Here is a 19631-nt window from a genome sequence, read left to right as displayed (position 1 = left end):
ATACACTCCACTTGTCCTGGTATATTTAATGTGTAGACAGTGTGCTAATGGCAATCAGTACGGCAATCTCAAGTTTATGAAAGCTAATGGTTGAAATAATGCTGCCTATAAAGACCTTTTGCTGAAGAATTGTTATTTTACTACTAGAGTCTGCTGAAAGCATTTTTAAGTTCGTATTGTTGATGTTTATAAAGTTAAATTATTTACTTAAGAGGAAGAAGAGTTTGGGCATTTAAATTCCAAAATAAAGCACAAGAATTCTCACATATTCTTCTTGTCCTTCGGTAGGCAGATGTAAAACCTCTTCCCTATTTGCTCCTGAGAGCATGGCAGGATCAACCATCACGGGTTTGTACATATTAATTCTCCTGTGACCTGACAGAGCTTGTAAGGTTTCTATTACAGATATGCACACATTTAATTGACAAAAGAAGGAAGCTAGCGCTGTTCAGCTCTGCTATAGACCTATTACAGACCATCCAAAAGAAAAGCAACAGCTCTATCCACTAATAAACCACATTGATTTACAGCATCCCCAAAGCTTTACACTTGATTTCTGGTCATATCTCAAAATCAGTAATCACAGGAAGTACAAGAAAGTAAGCTGAATCCACATAATCTATGTGTAGATCTGTTGTTAGAATAACTTCTTTATTTTAAATTACAAGATCTACTACAATTCCACTAAATTAAACTTTGGAGCTTATAGCAGACTTCCACTGAATTGTATTTTTTCCTGCACATTTATTTAAAGGAGCCAAATGACCCATACAGGTAGAAAAAGGACATGGGAAATAGAAAGAAAAAACCAGTACCCTAAAAGGGAAGAACCAGACCAGCATATTGCAGAGACATTTACTGTAGCCTTTTAAAACCTATTCTTTGCCCAATTCCAGCACTATGAAAACCACAAAATGGGGATTTTCTCCCAAAAAAAGGAACAACCAGATAGAATTTAGGAGATCAATTTAATTGTCTCCTCAACGCACTTGTCAGGAGACATGTTCTCCCCTTACTGCATTCACATTATTAAATAAATAATAAGATTTTTCAGCAGCACCACCATACTAGACCTGATACATGTATGTTAAAAGTAGCTATGGACCAGTTTCCATCCATCTCCTTCCAAAACCAAAACACTATTCAGTATGTCATGAGAAAAAATTAAACAAACAAATTTAAGAGAGATGGCAAATCCAAGTGCTTTTCCCATCTGTAACACAACACTGGATGACCAAGTTAAGAGGAAGCCCTTCTACCCATACTTAATATCTGGTCCAGTTAGTGGTCACCACTGCTGAATGTGTTGATGCTGGCTGTCCCAGCTGAATTTCTAATAAACACGCCCAAAGCACTATCAATGTGATTTCAGTTTATGTAATAAAGTATTACATGACAGGTAATAAATACCAACAAAACAAGCCAGATATATTGGTAAGGCAGCATTCATGGGAAACTTGCAGCCAGGCTGACCATGTTCTCATTCAAGGTGGACAAGTGCTCTAAAACTCTAAGTAAGTTTAACTAGGTCAAATTCAGCTTGCTGGAGAGATCAGATGTACACATCAGAAAATGTTCAAAGTCTGTCATTCCATTTCTTTTAAGTTCTCTCTCTTCCCTGCAAAGACACCTCATTAAAAGCTGGAAGAACAGACTGAACACTCATATTTTATCTCAAACAATACATGGTATTATTCTGCAAGAAAAAGAAAGAAAAAGGTGCAATGAAATTAGAGGGGAGAGAAAACCATATTGGTTTGGGCAGTTCTTTTACTAATCTGATGTTAACCAGAGAAGAAAACACTAATTTCTAAGTTTATTTTCCATGTGCCATAACTTCTAAGCAATTAAGTTTCTCTGGGCAGTTTTAATTTTCCTTCTGCATTACAATATGCCAACATTTGCTACGCACCCACCCTTCCTGAAAAATCTCAGTAAAATTTTAATGATGTGGTTTAAGTTTACACTAATGGCAGAATGCTGGTCCCTAGATATCCTGAGAGTATTTCTTAAAAAACCCAACCAACCATCCCACTCTTCTAAATATCACATTGTATTTAATTGAAGGGAGGAATAAAAAAAAAAAAAAAAAACACCAGCACAGAAGACAGGTTTTTAACTACATTTTGTTACTACATACTCATGCAGTATGCAGAAACTTTTCTCAGGGCAACAGTGAGTTACATGGAACAGAAGTTACTGTTGACAATGTGATACATGAATGGCAGGCAAAAATCCTCCTGTTGACACAAGACACTTATAATTAATCAAGTAAGAAATTATCACAAAATCAATCTATCCTAGCTTGAAAATAAGCCTGGTTGGTTTGTCTTGGCATTTACCTAACTGCAGGGTATCATTAAGGTCTAACAACTTTCCAGTCCACTGGTATTCTCCCTTCAGTGTCTGCACTTTACAAATCAGTAAGTCCCAGAGCACAGCCATACTGTTAATGGCTGCTCTTTTCACCAGCCTGCAAACCTCTATCAAAATTGCACGGGCTCCTTCAGCCAACACACTGTGTTTTACACTGACCTTTAAATTCCAGTCATTAGCACAATATAAAGAAGAAAAAAAATATATACCCTGCATAGCTCAGTTACATACAGGTTAAAATACATCACACAAACATGCGCTTATTAAAAAGGATAGCTGAAAAAAGTGGTGAGAAAGACAACAAAGTACTTTTTAAACAAGCTTTCTCTATACAGCACTCAAGAACATATGAAAGGTATCAATATAATTTCAATGACATTAATGAAAGATTTTCTATACTAATGTTTTAACTAAATTAATCCCAAACCTTTTAAAATGGTAAAACAATTCAAGATAAGTGATGATCTCATGAAAGAGAAGCTAATATACAGCTGTATGAAATAGTACTTAGAGGAAAGTCCTCAGGTATATTCTGGGGTTTATTCTATTTAAGGGGTTGGAACTAGATGATCTTCAAGGTCCCTTTCAACCCAAACCATCCTATGATTCTATTTATATGAATGACTACTAATGATCTTTTTCAGAAATATGTGTGTGAAAGCTAATACAACCACTTTTTGCAGGGTGAAGACCTGATGACAAATTTAAGTTCTACCTAAAATGTATGGGTTTGAGTTTCAATTCTAAATTCATGTATGTGATCCCAAGTGGAATCCTGAACTCTGGATAAAAGCCAGGCATGTCCTTTGCAATGCATGGAAAGCGCAATAGGGCTTCAAAGTGGGATCCACAAAAGCCAAGACCATTGAGCAGGGATTTACCTTCTGCTTAGTGTTAGTCATAAAGAATCATTCAGTACAAGGTATTTTGAAACCCACACTTCCTCCTGAGCAAGTTAACAGAACTACATGGGGAGAAATGCCTTCTAATGAAGGATCTGGAAGCTGTGTCTTCTGAGCAGCAGAAACCTTCCAGAAGGAAGGTGTCATCCATAAAGATCTAAACTCTTTTTCTCTCCTAGATTAGTGAAAAAATTAAGGTGTAGGGTAACTATGTTCCAGTCTTTCTTTCAGTTGAGAGGATTAAAATGTCCATAAAGGTAACAAATAAACCTGCTATTCTTGGATGGGAGTGATTCAGCCCAGTTCTGCTGGCATGTATCACTGCATAAAATGCCCAAACCTACTGGGTCAGTCATAGCATGACCACAAGCTCAGTAGGTAATCCAGCCAGCTGGGGAAAGGAGATATGGTCCCAGCCCCACCTCTATATCCTTCTCCTATACCTCCTCCAGACCTTGCATCCTCTTGCAATTTCCAGCACCTGGGAAAACTGGAGCATCTGTTTAACAGAGATGCATCCAAAGCTCAGTGTGGGGCATTTTTATTTTTGGATTTGGGTAATCAAAATGAAGCACTAATAGAATTTAAGTACCTATTACTTTTTTTGGATCTAGCTCCTGGATTTCATCTTTCACTGCAGGACAGAAACTGTTCTTTTCACCTTGGGGACAGAAGTAAGAAAGTGTGAAAACTGTCACCCAGCTGTAAGGTAACATCAGGTGAAACAACATTTTATTTCAACTCCTACTTGGATACACCTACATCACAGAAACCACTATTGCAGTTCTAGTTCTTTTAATAAAGCCCAGATCTAATTGCTAAGTACAAAAAGACAATTACTCTATTTCCACAAAAGGTAATTCTCCTAAGTGTCATAATCAGGCATAAAGAGGAAGGTTATGCAACCCAAGCCATGCCTTCCCTGTATATTTGCTGTGGAAATTTAGGTTTACTTGGCATCCAATTTGCAATCAGTTTTAACACGGTTGTTTTGACTTACTCCTCTAGAAAAGTCCCCAAACAAAGTGCTGTCATTAGTTTGTTGCTGTCTTAAGTAACTCTTAAGAAGCAGTCCTGCCAAAAATTTATATTTATACATAGGCTAAAAAAACCCCATTGTTAGTTGGAAAAAAATTTCTATATTAGGGCATTGAGTTAAAAACTTTTATATAAAGTTATGTAAGAAACTTTAAATGCTGAACAATTTTCTGTTTGTAACTTCACTTCTATTTTAATCATTTATCCTTTCCACAGAAAAAAAACACTTTTTCTTCCTTGCACAAGCAAATTGGAGAAGTTTGCTCTATAAAGTATTCACCAAATGCTTCTTGTCTTGCAAAGCTCAAGTGTCATCACACTGTTTCCAACTCCTTTGTCACAAATGCCAACATCATGCAAAAAATACTCTGGATTGTAAATCTTGTGTTTCCTTTACAGTCAAGGAATTCACTCTCCAGGAATCACACATACTCTTCCCATGTCCTCATGAATCCTCGATGCAGTGCCAGGATAGACCTCCTCAGCTTCAGGTTTCGATAAATTAAATAATATAAACTTAGGTATAATGAAAGAATTTAATCACTTCTAAAGTTGTTGACATGGTTTTCCTTAAAAGCGCATTTGAAAAGGCTTCAAAAAGTGCAGTCAGAAACCAGGCTCTAACAAAGCGGTATGGATATCACACCACATATGCAAAGGACTGTAACTTTAATTTATTCTCACCTGCAGGTCTGTGATTCACATCAGAAACTCTACATCTCAAAATTCAGTTCATGAGCAAAATTGTGTCATTTATATGAAGTGAATGTAATATTGCCTCCCCAGCCAGCTTATACTGTGATGAATTGGTTGGGTGCTGTTACTAGGACAGCCTACAACACAATGCCTTTGCTTATTTACAAAGTCTACACCATACTTGATTGTCAAGCACATTAAGCAAAATGGAACACTCAAATCAGATTTAACCAACTATTTTAAGACATTCCTAGAAATAACACCTACTGATAAAACGTAAAATACATGCTTTGGGCAATAAAATATATTGCATTGATCAAAGCTGGTTACATAAACAAGCTTAACCAACCATTGCAAAAGAGGTCATCATAGCCACTAATAAATTTCCAAACCCCATCACCAGAAATTTAATCCTAGTTCAGAAAAAGACCACACAAACTAGAGGCAACTAAATGGTGACTTAGTTAACAGCCGAGTTTAACGTAATTAGATGAAGTTGGATACCTTTTTTCTTTGCAAAACTAGTGAACGCAGAAGCAAGAAACACATTCTTACAACTGAACAAATGTGGAGAGGTAAAATCCACATGGGAGGCGTGTGTATGTATCAGACCGCAAAAAATACAGTACATTAGTCACATAGGTAGAAAAAAACAAGCCAATTACCAAAATGTTTAATTGGTAAAAGTTTAATGTCAACTTACTTATAAAAAATGAAAAAATATTTTAACATTCACCATACAATTGAGCAACCTGGCCCTACTGACTATCAGCTATAGGAAGGCATTTAAGGAAATGATGGTGGTGTCAAAACAAAAGCTAACTTCAGGCATGTATGCTGCGTTTTAAAAGAAAAAAAAAAAAACAAAACCCAGAAAACCTCTCATTTGCAAGAAGCTAGATGCTTAGCCTAGTTTTTAAAGCTAATTACAAAATCCTCTTTCATACTGGTCCAGATGTCTTGACAATTTCTTCTTCTAGCAGAACTGTCAAAAGAAAAGAATTTTTATGAGACCTTCATCCAGCTTATTTCTAAATCTTTGCAAAAAGAAACAGAAATATGACACCATACTTAGGATATGCAAATAACTAGTTAAAGCGTTTGCTTATATCATAACCATTCCTTCACTCAAGCATCTTTATATGGACGTTTTTGTAACTATCATTCTATAGAAGCTTTTAAGGACAAATGATCTTCTCCAGGTACTGCATCAAACAATTTCTAAGCTTCATAAATTATTTAGTTATCTCAGAATATAGAGTCAAACAGTATTCAGTAATAAGATATGAAAAACAAGAGGCACAGAAGATTTTTTTTTTTTAATGCAGTAATCTTAATGTATGCTGGGCAATGTGGTTCTGCAGAGCTGCAGCATTCTTCACACAGAAAAATAACAGGGTGAGGCTATCATACCTCATATCGTATGCTATCATATCTTAAGCTGCAAATTTCACAGGCCTTCATTTCAGTATTTCTCTCCTTCGTTGGACTACCAGTGTTCCTGAGAAGCTTTTATAATTCCCTTTTCCTGAACTTAAAAAATAAATTAAGTCATCACTGCCGTATGCTTATCCTGACAAGAATATGGCAGCAGTCATTATTTTTATCCCATCTTTTCAGAGTAGCAAAAAAACAGAAGAAAATAACAAAAGGTCTAAAAAGGCTTATTCCACTCATCACATCAGAGATTTAAAACAGTTATCGAGTATCTTTGGGTGAAGAAAGGGAAAATACAGTGACTAACTTGCCACTGCTTTGTATGGCAAAGCAGTGCTGTAACTACCTGCCACAAGGACTAAGACACTGCCCTGACTTCTTTCTCCCTTGGCCATCACCCTGCCACCACACCTTCAGCCAAAAATACTTTTCTAACTTAAAGCTATTTTGCACTATCACCATGTAAGAATACTAAGAAATAACCAAATGTCAACAGAAACTCCCCTGTCATTTACTGTAAACCAAAATGAAGCACAGAGCCTGGCTGCCTGCTATCAAATATGCAGACCAGTCTCACAGTCTTACCTTCCATCTGTTTCCACATTCATTACAGACAACAAATGTTGTCATGGGTTCATCAGCACTGCGGGTTTGAACCTTTGGCAAAGGCAAGAGCCAGAGCAGAAAAGGAAAATTAATATCTTCAACTTCTGTTAGTATGTGTTCCATGTAAAGGTTTAAAAATCAAAGTTTAACATTAAGGAAATATGTTTGGATAAAAATAGAACTTAACTTTCTGTATCAGTTGAAACTTTTTTTTTTTTTTTTTGTCTAGACCATAAAGCAATCATAAAGTTGTGTTTTGACAGATTTAGTAGCACTAAAATATCAATTTCAGCACTCCAGAAACTCCACACATACTTCTAGGAAAAGATTCTATGGTAAAACTACATGTTCAATACAGCTTTAGATATATCTACTGATGCAAGGGCTTAAAAGTCTCATGATTGAAAAACAGCTTCCTACTTAAAGCTTCTGATACACCATATTAAATTATAAACAATATTAAATTATAAATCCTATGATCAAAATTACGTGCCCTGAAGCAATGTTAAACAAATTAGAGCCCTTTTTCTTGCACGTATTCCCTAATTAAAATAGGAAAGGGTTGTAGGAATGACTGTAAATCAAGATGTAGTTAGTCAAACAGTAGATCATCTGTATTAAAAAAACATGCATATGTGCATCTATGTATATTTTATATGCATAATTTTCTTACTTATTCCGCCTGTACAGAAAAGTTCAGACATTAACAACACTGAATTAGCTCTCCTTCACATAAAACCGTATTGATAAGATGTAATGACAACTAGAAAACACTCAGCATTGCCAAGAATCTGACATTTCAAGCTATACATATACTCTGCTTAGGTTTACATCAAGTCTTTGCTAAATGAATACAACATTCTTCACAAAAGTACACCTAAGTAGATCCAACTATCTTCCCAGAATTCATAATTTCTTAGCATTTTGTTAAAGTTCATTTTTTAATGAAAACTACTTTTCTCTGACAATCTTTATATAGACTTAAGCTTCGAAAAGGGAAAATGAAGAGTCTGAATAACCATGTACCTGGGTGTATGTACAGTTCTTCTTTTTACACTTGCCACATGTAAACAGATCGGTTTGGGTGCCTCCTGTCTTAGCCATCTGGTGCTCTCTGATAGCTTCTTTGGTCAGATTTTTCCGCATTTCTTTCAGCTCATCACTTGCCATTTCCTGTTATGGACAAAGAACAGACAGTTCATTACAGATTTTTAGTTTCACACAGGTCATTACCACTGTGCAAGCCCACATTATTTTTTACTTAGCATCCATGAAGAACACGTCTATTGAAGGGCAAAGTAATTCTACACATTGTTAATTTTACAAGACTTAGGTTTGGGTATTTCACAGCACAGAAGCTACAAAAAGTTTAAAAATTTCTTCTTTTTTTTAAATGCAGGTGGAAAGAAAAAGTCAGTAAAAGTTACAATATCGAACATCTAGAAACATTTCTACACAAATGCATTTCTAAAATTCAGAAATGTAATAGAGAGGCAAGGTTGAGGAGGACTAAGTTCTCTAGAAAAGAGGAAAAAGATCCTCTTCCCAGGTTAGATCCTTGCATTATCATCTTATTGACCTAGAGAAGTCTATTATAGGAAAAATTTACACTATTTTGACTACTTCCATATTTGGAAATACAGCAGTCATAATTTACCATACGTTACCAGACGTCATACACACTTAATTTCAAAACACTAACCACAGAGCTCATGCTCACGAATCTTCTTTTTCCTTTAGAAGAGTTCCAGTGTGCAGCATCTCCACAATGTATAATAATCAAGTGTGCACAGCAAAACCAAGTTTTTCCATTTTTCTTCAAGAAAGTTTCACTCCACATCCCATGTAGATGTAGAATGCAAATCTTGTACTAATGCTGTTTCACTTTAGAAGCAATCTTAACACTAAGGGGGGGGGTTTAGCCATTAAAATTTTATCCCAAGACATCAATTAAACAAAGAACAGACACTGGAGTATGTACGTACACACATGTAGAACAAAAAACCTCAAAATTTGTACTTAATATACAAGCTGTTTTTCTTTACACATTGCTTTATCAGCCTCTGTTTGCCTTAAACTTTCTGTAAAGCTATAGAAAGGAAAAAAAAAAAAAAAACAAAACCAAAAGAGTTTCCTTTGGAATCAAGCGAACCACAATTTTCATTACTTGATTATAAAAGTACTTTGTTTAAGTCTCCAAGATACTCCTTTATACCTGATCGGGGGGAGCAGAATCCAACACATACAAACAGAGCTAGAGAACTGAAACCAGATGTTTTGTTCTTCTCCCATAAAATCTAACTTTTCACTTGACTTCCTAGATTTATTTTGATTTGTAAAGACAGCAAGCATCTGAATGGGAATTTCTATCCAAGTGTCCAAAATCTTCTTTCAGTAACATAAATTTAACTTGATTTAAAGGGCAATTGTCCCAGCTTCTTTCCCCTACCACTTAGAGCTTTTCCTGTTTCCTAAGAGCTTCCATCAAAATCACTTAAAAGTATTCTGTCCAATTTGGGATAAGCTTTAAATAAACAGCATAACATACTGTGTTTCAGGAAACATACATGTGACCGCTTACCTGCCTTTGGACCTACAGACAACATCAGGTATTTAGGAACCATTAAGAGGCACCACTTTCATTCCCTCTGCCCAAACACAGCCCTGTAAATCAGCCTGTGCGAACCACAAACAAGCCACAGCATTTCAAAGGCTCAGGCAGATTACATGCTTTATTTTTATGGCTAATAAATACAGGCCAGGATCTACAGTTCCAGACCTACATCCTCACTTACCTCTGCTGTCATTTTGGCGAACTTGTCAGGAGGAATATTCCCACATAACACATTTTTCCTTAGGTTCGGATTCTTCGCATCCTTGAGATTTGCTATTCTACTTCGTACCCGGTTTTTGTATTTCATATCAGTGTTTTTTAATTCTTGAAAAATAGGTACTTTGGATTTAAGGAACAAGATATTAACAAGTAAAATGGAACACTATAGAGGATTTGTTTTGGGGGGGCTTACTTTTCTAAATCAATGTACTTCTCCACTATTAAGTCCAGCCCAGACCTCTGCTCTGTAACTCTTGAAACACTGCTACCAGAACAACCCGTTTGAAAATTCTAAGTTCATTTAGAAATAAACTGTTGAAAATGAAATAAAGACATTAGAAAAATATTAAAATTGTTAACATGAAGAGATTTTAAAATAACATCAAAGAACTCGGCATTTTATGTTAGACTGCTTCAGTAAGATACAATATTGCTGCTGCAAGGAAAACATACTGAACTGAAAAAAACCCACACACACTCACCTACACACATTCCTACATGTTCTAAGGCAAATCACTTAGGCTGTGCTGGCTTTATAAACACCAAATCTCTGCACTGATGTTCAACTGATGTGTTGAACAGTTTCCTACTGTTGTTTTAAATGAAATTTTAAAATGTTCAATATCCAGGTCAAGTTATGTAATTTTAATATTATCCATGCTTTTAGAAATACTTTTGTTCTAGAGCACACAGATGTATAACGAAGGATATCTTCTTCAATCTGAGACCCCAGCTCTTCCTCATCAGCACCAATAGCAATGTAGTCATCTGAGGAAAAAAAAAATATTGCAGTATTAGCGATCTGACAATGTCACCAGTGTTCCCTGAGAGCCCATTTGAAACTCTGAAACTCAGCAAATTATGAAACAACTGCAGTGAATTTTCCTTTTATGTAGGAAAACTGAGTTTACTGTATACTTAGGCATTAAAAACTTCATTAACTTATTAGTTGGAAGAGCAAAGATTAGTGAAATTAAGAGCAATGGAAGATGAAGAGGTAGAAAAACTCTAGATCTTTCAGAAGAATTCTGACATCTTGTTGCCAACACAAAACAGTAACAAAAACCTCTGCTACACAGAAGAATTTTAAATATTCTGATAGGCTTGGCAAACACCCATCTCCACAGCATATCTGTGCATAGAGCAGACTATTATAAAAATAAAACATTTAGTATTGTTTTTAATTAATTCTTTCAGTCCACACAGTACAAGCACATGTATGTTTTGCATGTGTGCAAGATTTCATTAGAAACATAGTAATTAAATAACAGAATCAATACTATCAGATATTTTTAAAAAATGCAAAACAGAGCTATGTCATGAAACATCTAAATTAAAGAAATAAACCATAGCAAGCTTGAATACAATGCAGCACTTGACCTCAAGCATCTCAAGATAATTATTTATGGTTTCTGACCAAAACCCTTGCTCAAGACATTTGCTTTTCTAAGATAACTCAGGACAAATTAGATACAGTATTTATATTCCTCCTTCTCCTTATAACATGGGTGTACTCCAATGAGTACTCCAAACACTCTTTCTCCTTCAGTCTCTTACAAAAGGCCATAAAATCAGAAAATAATCTTATTTTTTGAGATTGACATTCAACCCATGGATGATCAGTTTGGATGTGCTGTAGAAAGTAACACAGAAAATGGAGTTCTTGAAAAACTAGCTAAAATTAAGTCTATGTAGAATTATGAATACTGTGATGCTGTATGAAACTTTCTGCTCACATATTATTTTAGAAGTCTATGAACTACGTATCCTGAGGAGGACAAATTCACGGTCTTAAGTCAGCTTTGATTACTGCCTGTATCTGAATATGTGAATTTAAAGAAAGAACAAAGAGTAAAGAGTAAAAATGGATGACTTAGAAGTCTGCTTACACTGGGTCAGGTTACACCAAGCTAAGAACAGAGGAAGAGGAGCTGGGTTGTAAATTCTGGTACAAGAGAAGGACCCAAAAGAAAAAAATGAGGTCATTCTGAGAAGTTCAGCTTTTAGTTTCCTCCTTATTCAGCATATCATTTTTCACTTTAAAGACACTCAAGTGTACACAAGGGGGAGAAAGAAAAATTCCCAAAACAGTCAAGGAATTTACAGATGCCCACAGGGCATGAGGACAGAGCAGTGCAAGACTCTCTTGTTTTGAGTATCTCAACCAAACTTCAAGATTGCATCAAACGAGAATGGCAAAAATCCAAAATCCCCACAGGATAGGACAGCTGGTGTAAGAAAGGCAAGTAATGGCACTCAGAGTTACAACAGAAAAAAACAGCTGCTTCTTCTATTTAAAAAAGATTCAAATGAGACATGAAGGAGCCAATAATCTTCCTGAAAAGAAGCTCCACTGTAGGAAAGTTATCAGATGAACACAGCCACAAGATGTCCCATACCATCAGCACCACCAAAGTACTTCAATACATTCCCATGCTGTCAAGGTTACTCATCAATGCTGCGTTGGTGAACTGGGCTATGGGTATGGTATATACACACAAATGGATATACACAGGGTTTATTCTACCCTACAGGTTGGAAGAGAAATAAGAATGGGAAGGACTGAAATAGGGAAAGAATGGAAGGAAACAGTTAAACTTCAAAATATAGACTACAAAGCTCACCTCCTGTTCTGAGAGCTGCAGAGAGCATTTCTCTACATTTCACTCGTACAGAATCCGAAGTGCTTGGAGCCCGGGGAAAAGAAGGGATGAAAGAATTTGAGGGAGCGCTACCCTCCTCCTTCCTGCTGCTGGAATTGCTACTTGAACTGCTAAAAAAAGGTGAGAAGAAAACTAATATTAATGCTGCTTTCCCCACTCTTCAAATAACTTTGTTCCAGGATAAAACCAGGTCTTTTGCTATATCCATTTGATGGTACGCCAAAAAAAGACAACAGGCTGCCTTTGTAAAGCTCTAGAGTCAATACAATTTTAAAAGTGTCTTTAGAATATTCACCAGGGTATTTCACATAATAGAGACACAGCAGGTATTTCATTCCTTTATGTGGCATATACGTTATAATTCTCAGTTCTCTACATCAACATGAAATCTTTTTTTTTTTTTTCCCCCTCCCTGGAACTTTACTTTAAAAAACCAGCAAAGACAGATCATACTAACAGTCAGTCTGCCTACTGTACTGACGTGGTACCATGGTCACAAACAATCAATTCACGTCACTTCGCAAACCGTAAACCAAAAAGTTTTCATGTTGCATCAGGACAAGTGGTTAGAGGATAAATTTCAGTTTGAAAATGGCTGCTGGAAACAGATTAGTTAAAACCAGACATGAATAGAAGAAAAGGGCTTGCAGATACTATTTTGCCAATGTTCTTCAGCTCCTACAGTGATGACATACATTTTGTGTTTAGAAAAAAAAGTAGAGAATGAGATTGTTTATTAAACATAAAAGCCAACAGACAAAACCAGTATTCTAACTCTCTAACTCTTGCAACTACCACAAAGCTCTGCCTGGAAGTTGCTCTCCGGTGCTCAAAGCTCAGTGCTGGAACTGAGAGGAAGGAGTATTTGGCAAATGGAATAAACAATAACTAATCTGACCATACCTTGACCTGGGGCTTTCATCTTTTAATGTCATCAGCAGGAAGATTTACTTCCCTTGCACACCATTTCTTCTACAACTCTACATATTTCAGAAAAGAACATGGAACCTGTCTCTAATATGACGAGTTTGGGCCAAATGGTTTTATGTTAATTTATGCTGAGATTATTTATATAGCCAAGAAGAATTAAGCACCTTTCTTCTCTTGCTTCAGGGCTGTTTTGTGAGGAAGACGCAGGCTCCTTTTTCTTTTCTTCAGAGTCTTTATCAGTTGAAGGTCCATCTGGAAATACAAAACATGAGAAACTTTTACCCAGAAATAGTAACTGATTTAAAGTAGTGGTAAAATATCTTTGATGATTTCTCCTGAACCAGCTGGAAATGCTATCAGCTCCTGCTCTGCTTTGACCTTCTCTTGCAGTGCAGCCTTCCACTCCCTGACACCCTCTGCAACCCAGCAAATGGCAAATATAACACCTCAGACCCTTCAAGTCAAGTCCAGCATCTGCTTAAACTGGCAGCACAGAAACGATGAAAATGTAGAATTTTGTGATTTATTTTTGCCAACTCTGATGCATGAGGTCAACAGGAACTTCTTAAACTACTGCATCAGGTCTCTGGAGTTTGTCTTCTATTTAAAACATGGAAGTTCCTACTAAACGCATGTTATACTTGTTAATTATATTGACAGGATTTCTACCAAAGGACTGAAACAAATGAAACTGTGGTGTGAAAGCTACCACAGTTGCCAAAAAATATAATTTTCATGTGCTTTTGAAGGAGTTTTCCAGACATGCACACAGTATTTTCTGTGATAACTCTTAAATTATTTGCCTTTGTGTTTAAAACTATTTGAAATTGCCTTTCCCATACAGGCTATGTTTAATGATGATTTTATAAAAAATAAAAATGAAAGCCTTTCTTTAAAAGGGCAATCACAACTTTTAACTTCAGTCTAGTGAGAACACATCCACCTTTCTATTGTAAAGAGGAATTCAGAGTGGCTAAATCAAGCTTCTGCTTTGATTTACTCTCTAGAAAGGCTGACTCTCCCCACTGCCTACAGAGAAAGCTTGATGAGACTGGCATCACTCACTGACAGATCTTGTGAATTCCTCTCTCTAAGCCCTTATAAAGCTGCCATTACACTTCTAAACCCACAGCCTATATTACTGGGATAAGAATGTATTACCAACTTGAAAAATAACTAAAAACAGATCAAGAAATGGAGGGAAATCCCATGAACATGTACTGAAGCATGTATCTAAATCCTTGTTTAAGTGTCTACAAGTGTTTATTTCCAGAAAAGCCCCATCCCCACATCTCTCAGGGGAACTTTACAGTATAGATCATACAAATTTAGGTCTCTTATTCAAGCACTTAGATATTTTTTTTTTTCTACTTTTCATTACTTTACTGGTTTATTTTTAACAGGAACAATTTGCATGTAAAGCTACACTGAAGAGATACTAAACTGAACAGGATTTTGATCCTCTCCTTAACTTTTGAGTTAAGTTAGGAATTTATCAAACCAAGTATCACTTTGTTAAAAATTCATCACCAAAGGAGACAGAGACAGTCATACTGAATCAGACCAAGCACTCATCTACTGTTCTGTCTCCAGCTGTACCTAAATATAGATGCCTACAAAATAGTATAGGAAGCAGACAAGCACACAAAAAATACTTCTCCAGAGTATTTCCCCAGCTTTCAAGAGCTTAAAAGCACACTGATATTCCCCACCCATTGTTTGCAACTTTGTATTCAATCCTTGCTAAATTTCTCCATTAAATAAAAAAAAAGGGAAAATTAAACACAGTAGATTATGCACTTGGACTGATCATCTTCAAAAAGATAGAGGTGTCATTCAAAAAAATCCTAATGAAACTAATTTCATGAAGCAAACAAACTAGGCTATAAACTGAATGGATCAGTTCTTTGCTGTGACACCTAAAGCACACAATACTAAGCAAAAGAAAAATCCCATTTTTAACATGCATATTCACATGACTACTCTCTGGCAACAAATGCTTACATGATAATTGCTTACATGATATTCTAAATATGCACAATCTTATGCACCCTCACCATTTTTTTAAGTAGCCAACTGTACATGATTTTTGTATGAATTTTTATCAGAGGCTTTAAGACAAACTGACAGATCAAACAGGTACTTTGGGGTACAGCTCAGGTTCTGCAAAGCAGCACAGCTGCCTTAGAGCTGAGCTCTACTGCAGCCCATTTACTTCTGTGTTTTTTTCTGGCGCACAAGTTGTCAAATTCAGAGCTGACCTAGGTATCTCCTGCTTATTTTGCTTCAAATATGCTGCTAAGGCATAGCTGGCACCTAGTTTTAATTTATCAAACACTTCCATTTAGCCTAGCACCATTTTTTTTGAGAAGGCAGGCACCTGAGAACATCTCCCAATACTCCAATTGCTTCTCTCACATACAGAGGGCAGGTTATAAGGGGTAGAAACCCAGCTCTTTCTACACCTGCAGACCAAACTATACAAGTATGTCTCAAACAAAGGTCAAATTTCAGCAGCTGAGGCAACTGGAGCACGTTCAGCAAATATGCCTTCAAAACTACAATTTCTTTTATTGCTTAGAGAAGCTTTTATAGATAATTCCGTTTAATGCAGTTTCAAAAATCTGAAAATAGAGTTAACAACACTCTGTTTGCTCAAAATTTTCTCTGAAGTGTTTAAGTCATTCTGGCAAGCATCAAGAAGAGGAGATCCAGTGTCAAACAGTATTTACTCTTAAATTCATACATTATAAGGCTTTCTTATTTTATTAAAATACAGTATTGACAAAAGAATAGAATGCAATTAACAGCCTGCTAGATAGAACTTCAGCTATCCTTTAGGGAAAGGATAAACTATCCTTGAGAAACCACAAGTCCCTACTAATGAATTTGTTTTACATTCAACAGCCAGACTAACAAAGAATGACAGCTAATGAGAACTACAACTAAACACAAAAATTCAAACAAAGTAAGATAGAAAAAAACGGCCCTTCTGTGAAATATATTTAAAAATGCCAATGAGCAAGTGATTCATGTTCAGGAAGTCTATAGAACATGATAATATTTATATAATATATATTACAAGTTGCTTTAAAGAGCCACAATTACTTTTTCAACTTCATACAGCTATTAAACCTTGGCAAAACTTGTTTTTAGAAACAAACTGAAATTGTCATCAATTTTAGGACTGAAAATTACTGCAGCTTCAGAAGGTCATAAAAAAAATTAAAGCTTTTTTTTAAGTAACATCTGTTAATTTATACGAATGCTTCTTTCAAATTGGAAGAGCAAGCTAGTAACATGAATTAACTACTAGCCACTGGAATAAGACTATCAGATTCTGACCATTGCATTGCAGTTTCTATCTAGGACTTGCAATTAATTTGAAAGATAATTCTACCTTTTCCAGTGAAATAATCTCTCCAGGGTAAAACATGACATGACAGTGTTGGTTGTTACCAGAACAAATTTCTTAGTGTAATAATACATGGCCAGAGATAACACAAGTAATCTTAATGTTAGAAGCCATTAACAGCTTCATGGTAGAACCTTATACTACAAGTAAATGCAAGACATTTGCTAGTAACAAGGGAAAAAAAAGAAAATTAAAAGATGTAAAAGAATTAATTTATAAACTCTTTGAAATAAGAATTCTTCAGAAACGTTAATGAAAGGTGGCTAGTTATACCCTGGAAGCACATGGAAATTTATTTTAGTGGGTTATCGTATGTTACAGATTGAGAGATCACCAACAAAACTTGGAAAGTTTTTCAAGTATTCAGTTTAAATAAGTTAAAGGAAAAAGATATGAGAAGAGGTTACAGATGGCATAATCATGAATTTAACAATGACCCTCATATTTAATAATTCTTTTTCAGAATTCTTGAGATGAACAAGCAGCTACACTTGTCAGCAATTTATCTGCAAGACACAGCGAGACAGGAAGGTAAAATCAGAAAAGCTTCATCCTACTGACAGCACAGGGAAAAATAATATCTAAATATATATGAATAACAAAATTATGAACTGCTGTTTTTAAAGACTTTTTCTCATGAGTGACAAAAGAGCATGACACATCAACTTCTTTGCTATACATGTTTGTTCTCCTAAACGATATGATGTAATTTGCGCGTTATTGTCTTGCATTGATAACCCAAATAAATTATAGATCTACTAACTGTACATTAGTGCACATTATGCACTATTAGTATATAAAGCATTAGTATATTATGCACTTTTATATTATTATATCCTATTATTACATATTACTATTATATTATTATAGTATATATTAGTGTACAGTGCATTACAGTGTATTAGTGTACATTATGTGGTGATTTCCACAGCTCATACTGGGCATGGAAATGAAACTACTGCAATGATTTTTCCACTTGATTCTACTTGGTATCTTATAAAGACATGTACTATTCTTACCAATAGTAAAAAATAGTCTTAAGCACTACTAGACTGCAATTTAGGAACTTGCTTTGTTGGTAAGAATTTTTTTTTGAGCAAAGACAGTACGTTACTACATGTCCTTGAACAACTTTATCTCATGACAGCATTAACGTACCTGTAAGATAGTCCTAGACTGTCTCAGCTTGCATCAGCAGAATCAAACCCAGGTTCAAAGTAACAAAGGATCGTATGAACAAAGTAATCTAAGTAAAACACTTCTGTGAAGTTTAGCTGGTGTTATCTTCTTGGACAGCATTAAGCACTTGAAACACTTTAAAATTACTCAGGCACACACTTTTTTGAAATGGGCATTTCAAAATGTTCATGGCCCCATTTTTTGTTTTTAATAATGGCAATAGATGATCACATTTCATGTTACGATTACCTTCTGACCATTCTGCATTTCCAGTTTAGCATATAAACTTACTGGGGTTAAGTTTACTTATTTAGAGATATGGAAATTTTTTTTTACTGTATACTCTTAGAGTTCAGTAAGCAATTATTTATGATGGAGAATGTTAAATTTCTTTAATATAAAAGGAACACTCCTCATAACCTAAATAGGTATGCACAGAATCCTTATCTGAGTAGCACACTTTATATTATTAATATACTCAACATACTCAGCTACTCGACAGAACAGCAGTTATTTGCAAATTCCATGTTACAACTGAAAAGTATTTTACTCTGAGAGCAGAATTTGCTTCCTTATGTAAAAATGTGGCCAACTCAGCTGTGTGGTTTAACATTGTTGTGGATGAACCCCAGCCAGCAGCTAAGCATCACGCCACCACCAGTGTTCCTACAGTAAATTCTGAAAGCAATCTTTCACTGCAGTTCCCTCGGTGAGTCACTTCAGACAAGCTCTCTGCTGGGCAGCTTCCATCTCCCTAGAAAAACCACTGGCAACCTGGCATGGCTCTAGTCCAGCCACAACCATCTGGTGATTGACAACCTTACTTGGATTTCTCACGCTTCCCATGCATTCCTAGAGCCTAAGTTCCGATAGCATTGAACTTAAACAGTACATGCAGCCTAAACAGTCAACAATTCTTGCCTCAATTCAAAATGTCATTTATAAAAATCACTCACAAAGACTTCAGGTCTCTGAGTACAATGCTTGGTACGATTAACAGCTGTCCGCTTCTGTTGCCATCCTTGCTCCATACCATTTTACATGCACTATAAACAGCACAATCGAAACTGATTTCTCAAGCAGCTCAACATATGGTATTTGGTATTCTTCTGAGCAAGTCAAAACTAATGACAAAACAGAATAAGAGTACTTTGTAAGATTCCCACCCATATTTTGTGAAACTCAGACACCCTATCTTCCACAGTTAAGACATTTTGAGTGCTAATGAATTACTGAGCAGTAAAATGAGGTGAAACCTTTGCCCTGCTATGCCTTATTTTGAGGTCTATATCACAATTAAGGAGAATTTAACTACGTCAGTTTTGAATATAAGCCGTGTGATATTTTCAGGAATAATTTGATTTTACATAACAAGTGCACAAACACAGCTATACTAGACCTGGCACAGTAACGTACATGGAGTAATATCTTCTAGAGCATGAACAAAAGTCACACATCCACTGCCTGGAGGGAAAAAAATCTTAAATTATGATTAATGTCAAATATTTGCTATTTGCTGTTCAGCTCCTCACATATTCAACTTCACCTGATGCAAG

At 35.7% G+C, this 19631-nt stretch overlaps 1 protein-coding gene across 1 annotated transcript in view; it reads right to left on the bottom strand.

Annotated features, from left to right (window-relative positions):
• Positions 1–5472: 5472 nt before the first annotated feature.
• TCEA1 (transcription elongation factor A (SII), 1) overlaps positions 5473–19631 on the bottom strand; it is a 28525-nt gene continuing 14366 nt past the window's right edge. The window contains exons 4-10 of the mRNA XM_008944265.1: positions 13646–13733; positions 12513–12661; positions 10600–10656; positions 9851–10005; positions 8082–8228; positions 7035–7106; positions 5473–5997 (exon numbers count right to left, since the gene is read on the bottom strand). Coding sequence (XP_008942513.1) covers positions 5989–5997; positions 7035–7106; positions 8082–8228; positions 9851–10005; positions 10600–10656; positions 12513–12661; positions 13646–13733 — 677 coding nt within the window. The 3' untranslated portion in view covers positions 5473–5988. The remainder of the gene's footprint in view (positions 5998–7034; positions 7107–8081; positions 8229–9850; positions 10006–10599; positions 10657–12512; positions 12662–13645; positions 13734–19631) is intronic.

This window comes from Merops nubicus, unplaced genomic scaffold (assembly GCF_000691845.1).
Source record: "Merops nubicus isolate BGI_N331 unplaced genomic scaffold, ASM69184v1 scaffold8327, whole genome shotgun sequence".
NCBI lineage: Eukaryota > Metazoa > Chordata > Aves > Coraciiformes > Meropidae > Merops > Merops nubicus.
Note: the sequence above shows the minus strand (reverse complement) of the source record. Positions and strands in the feature narration are given on the sequence as shown.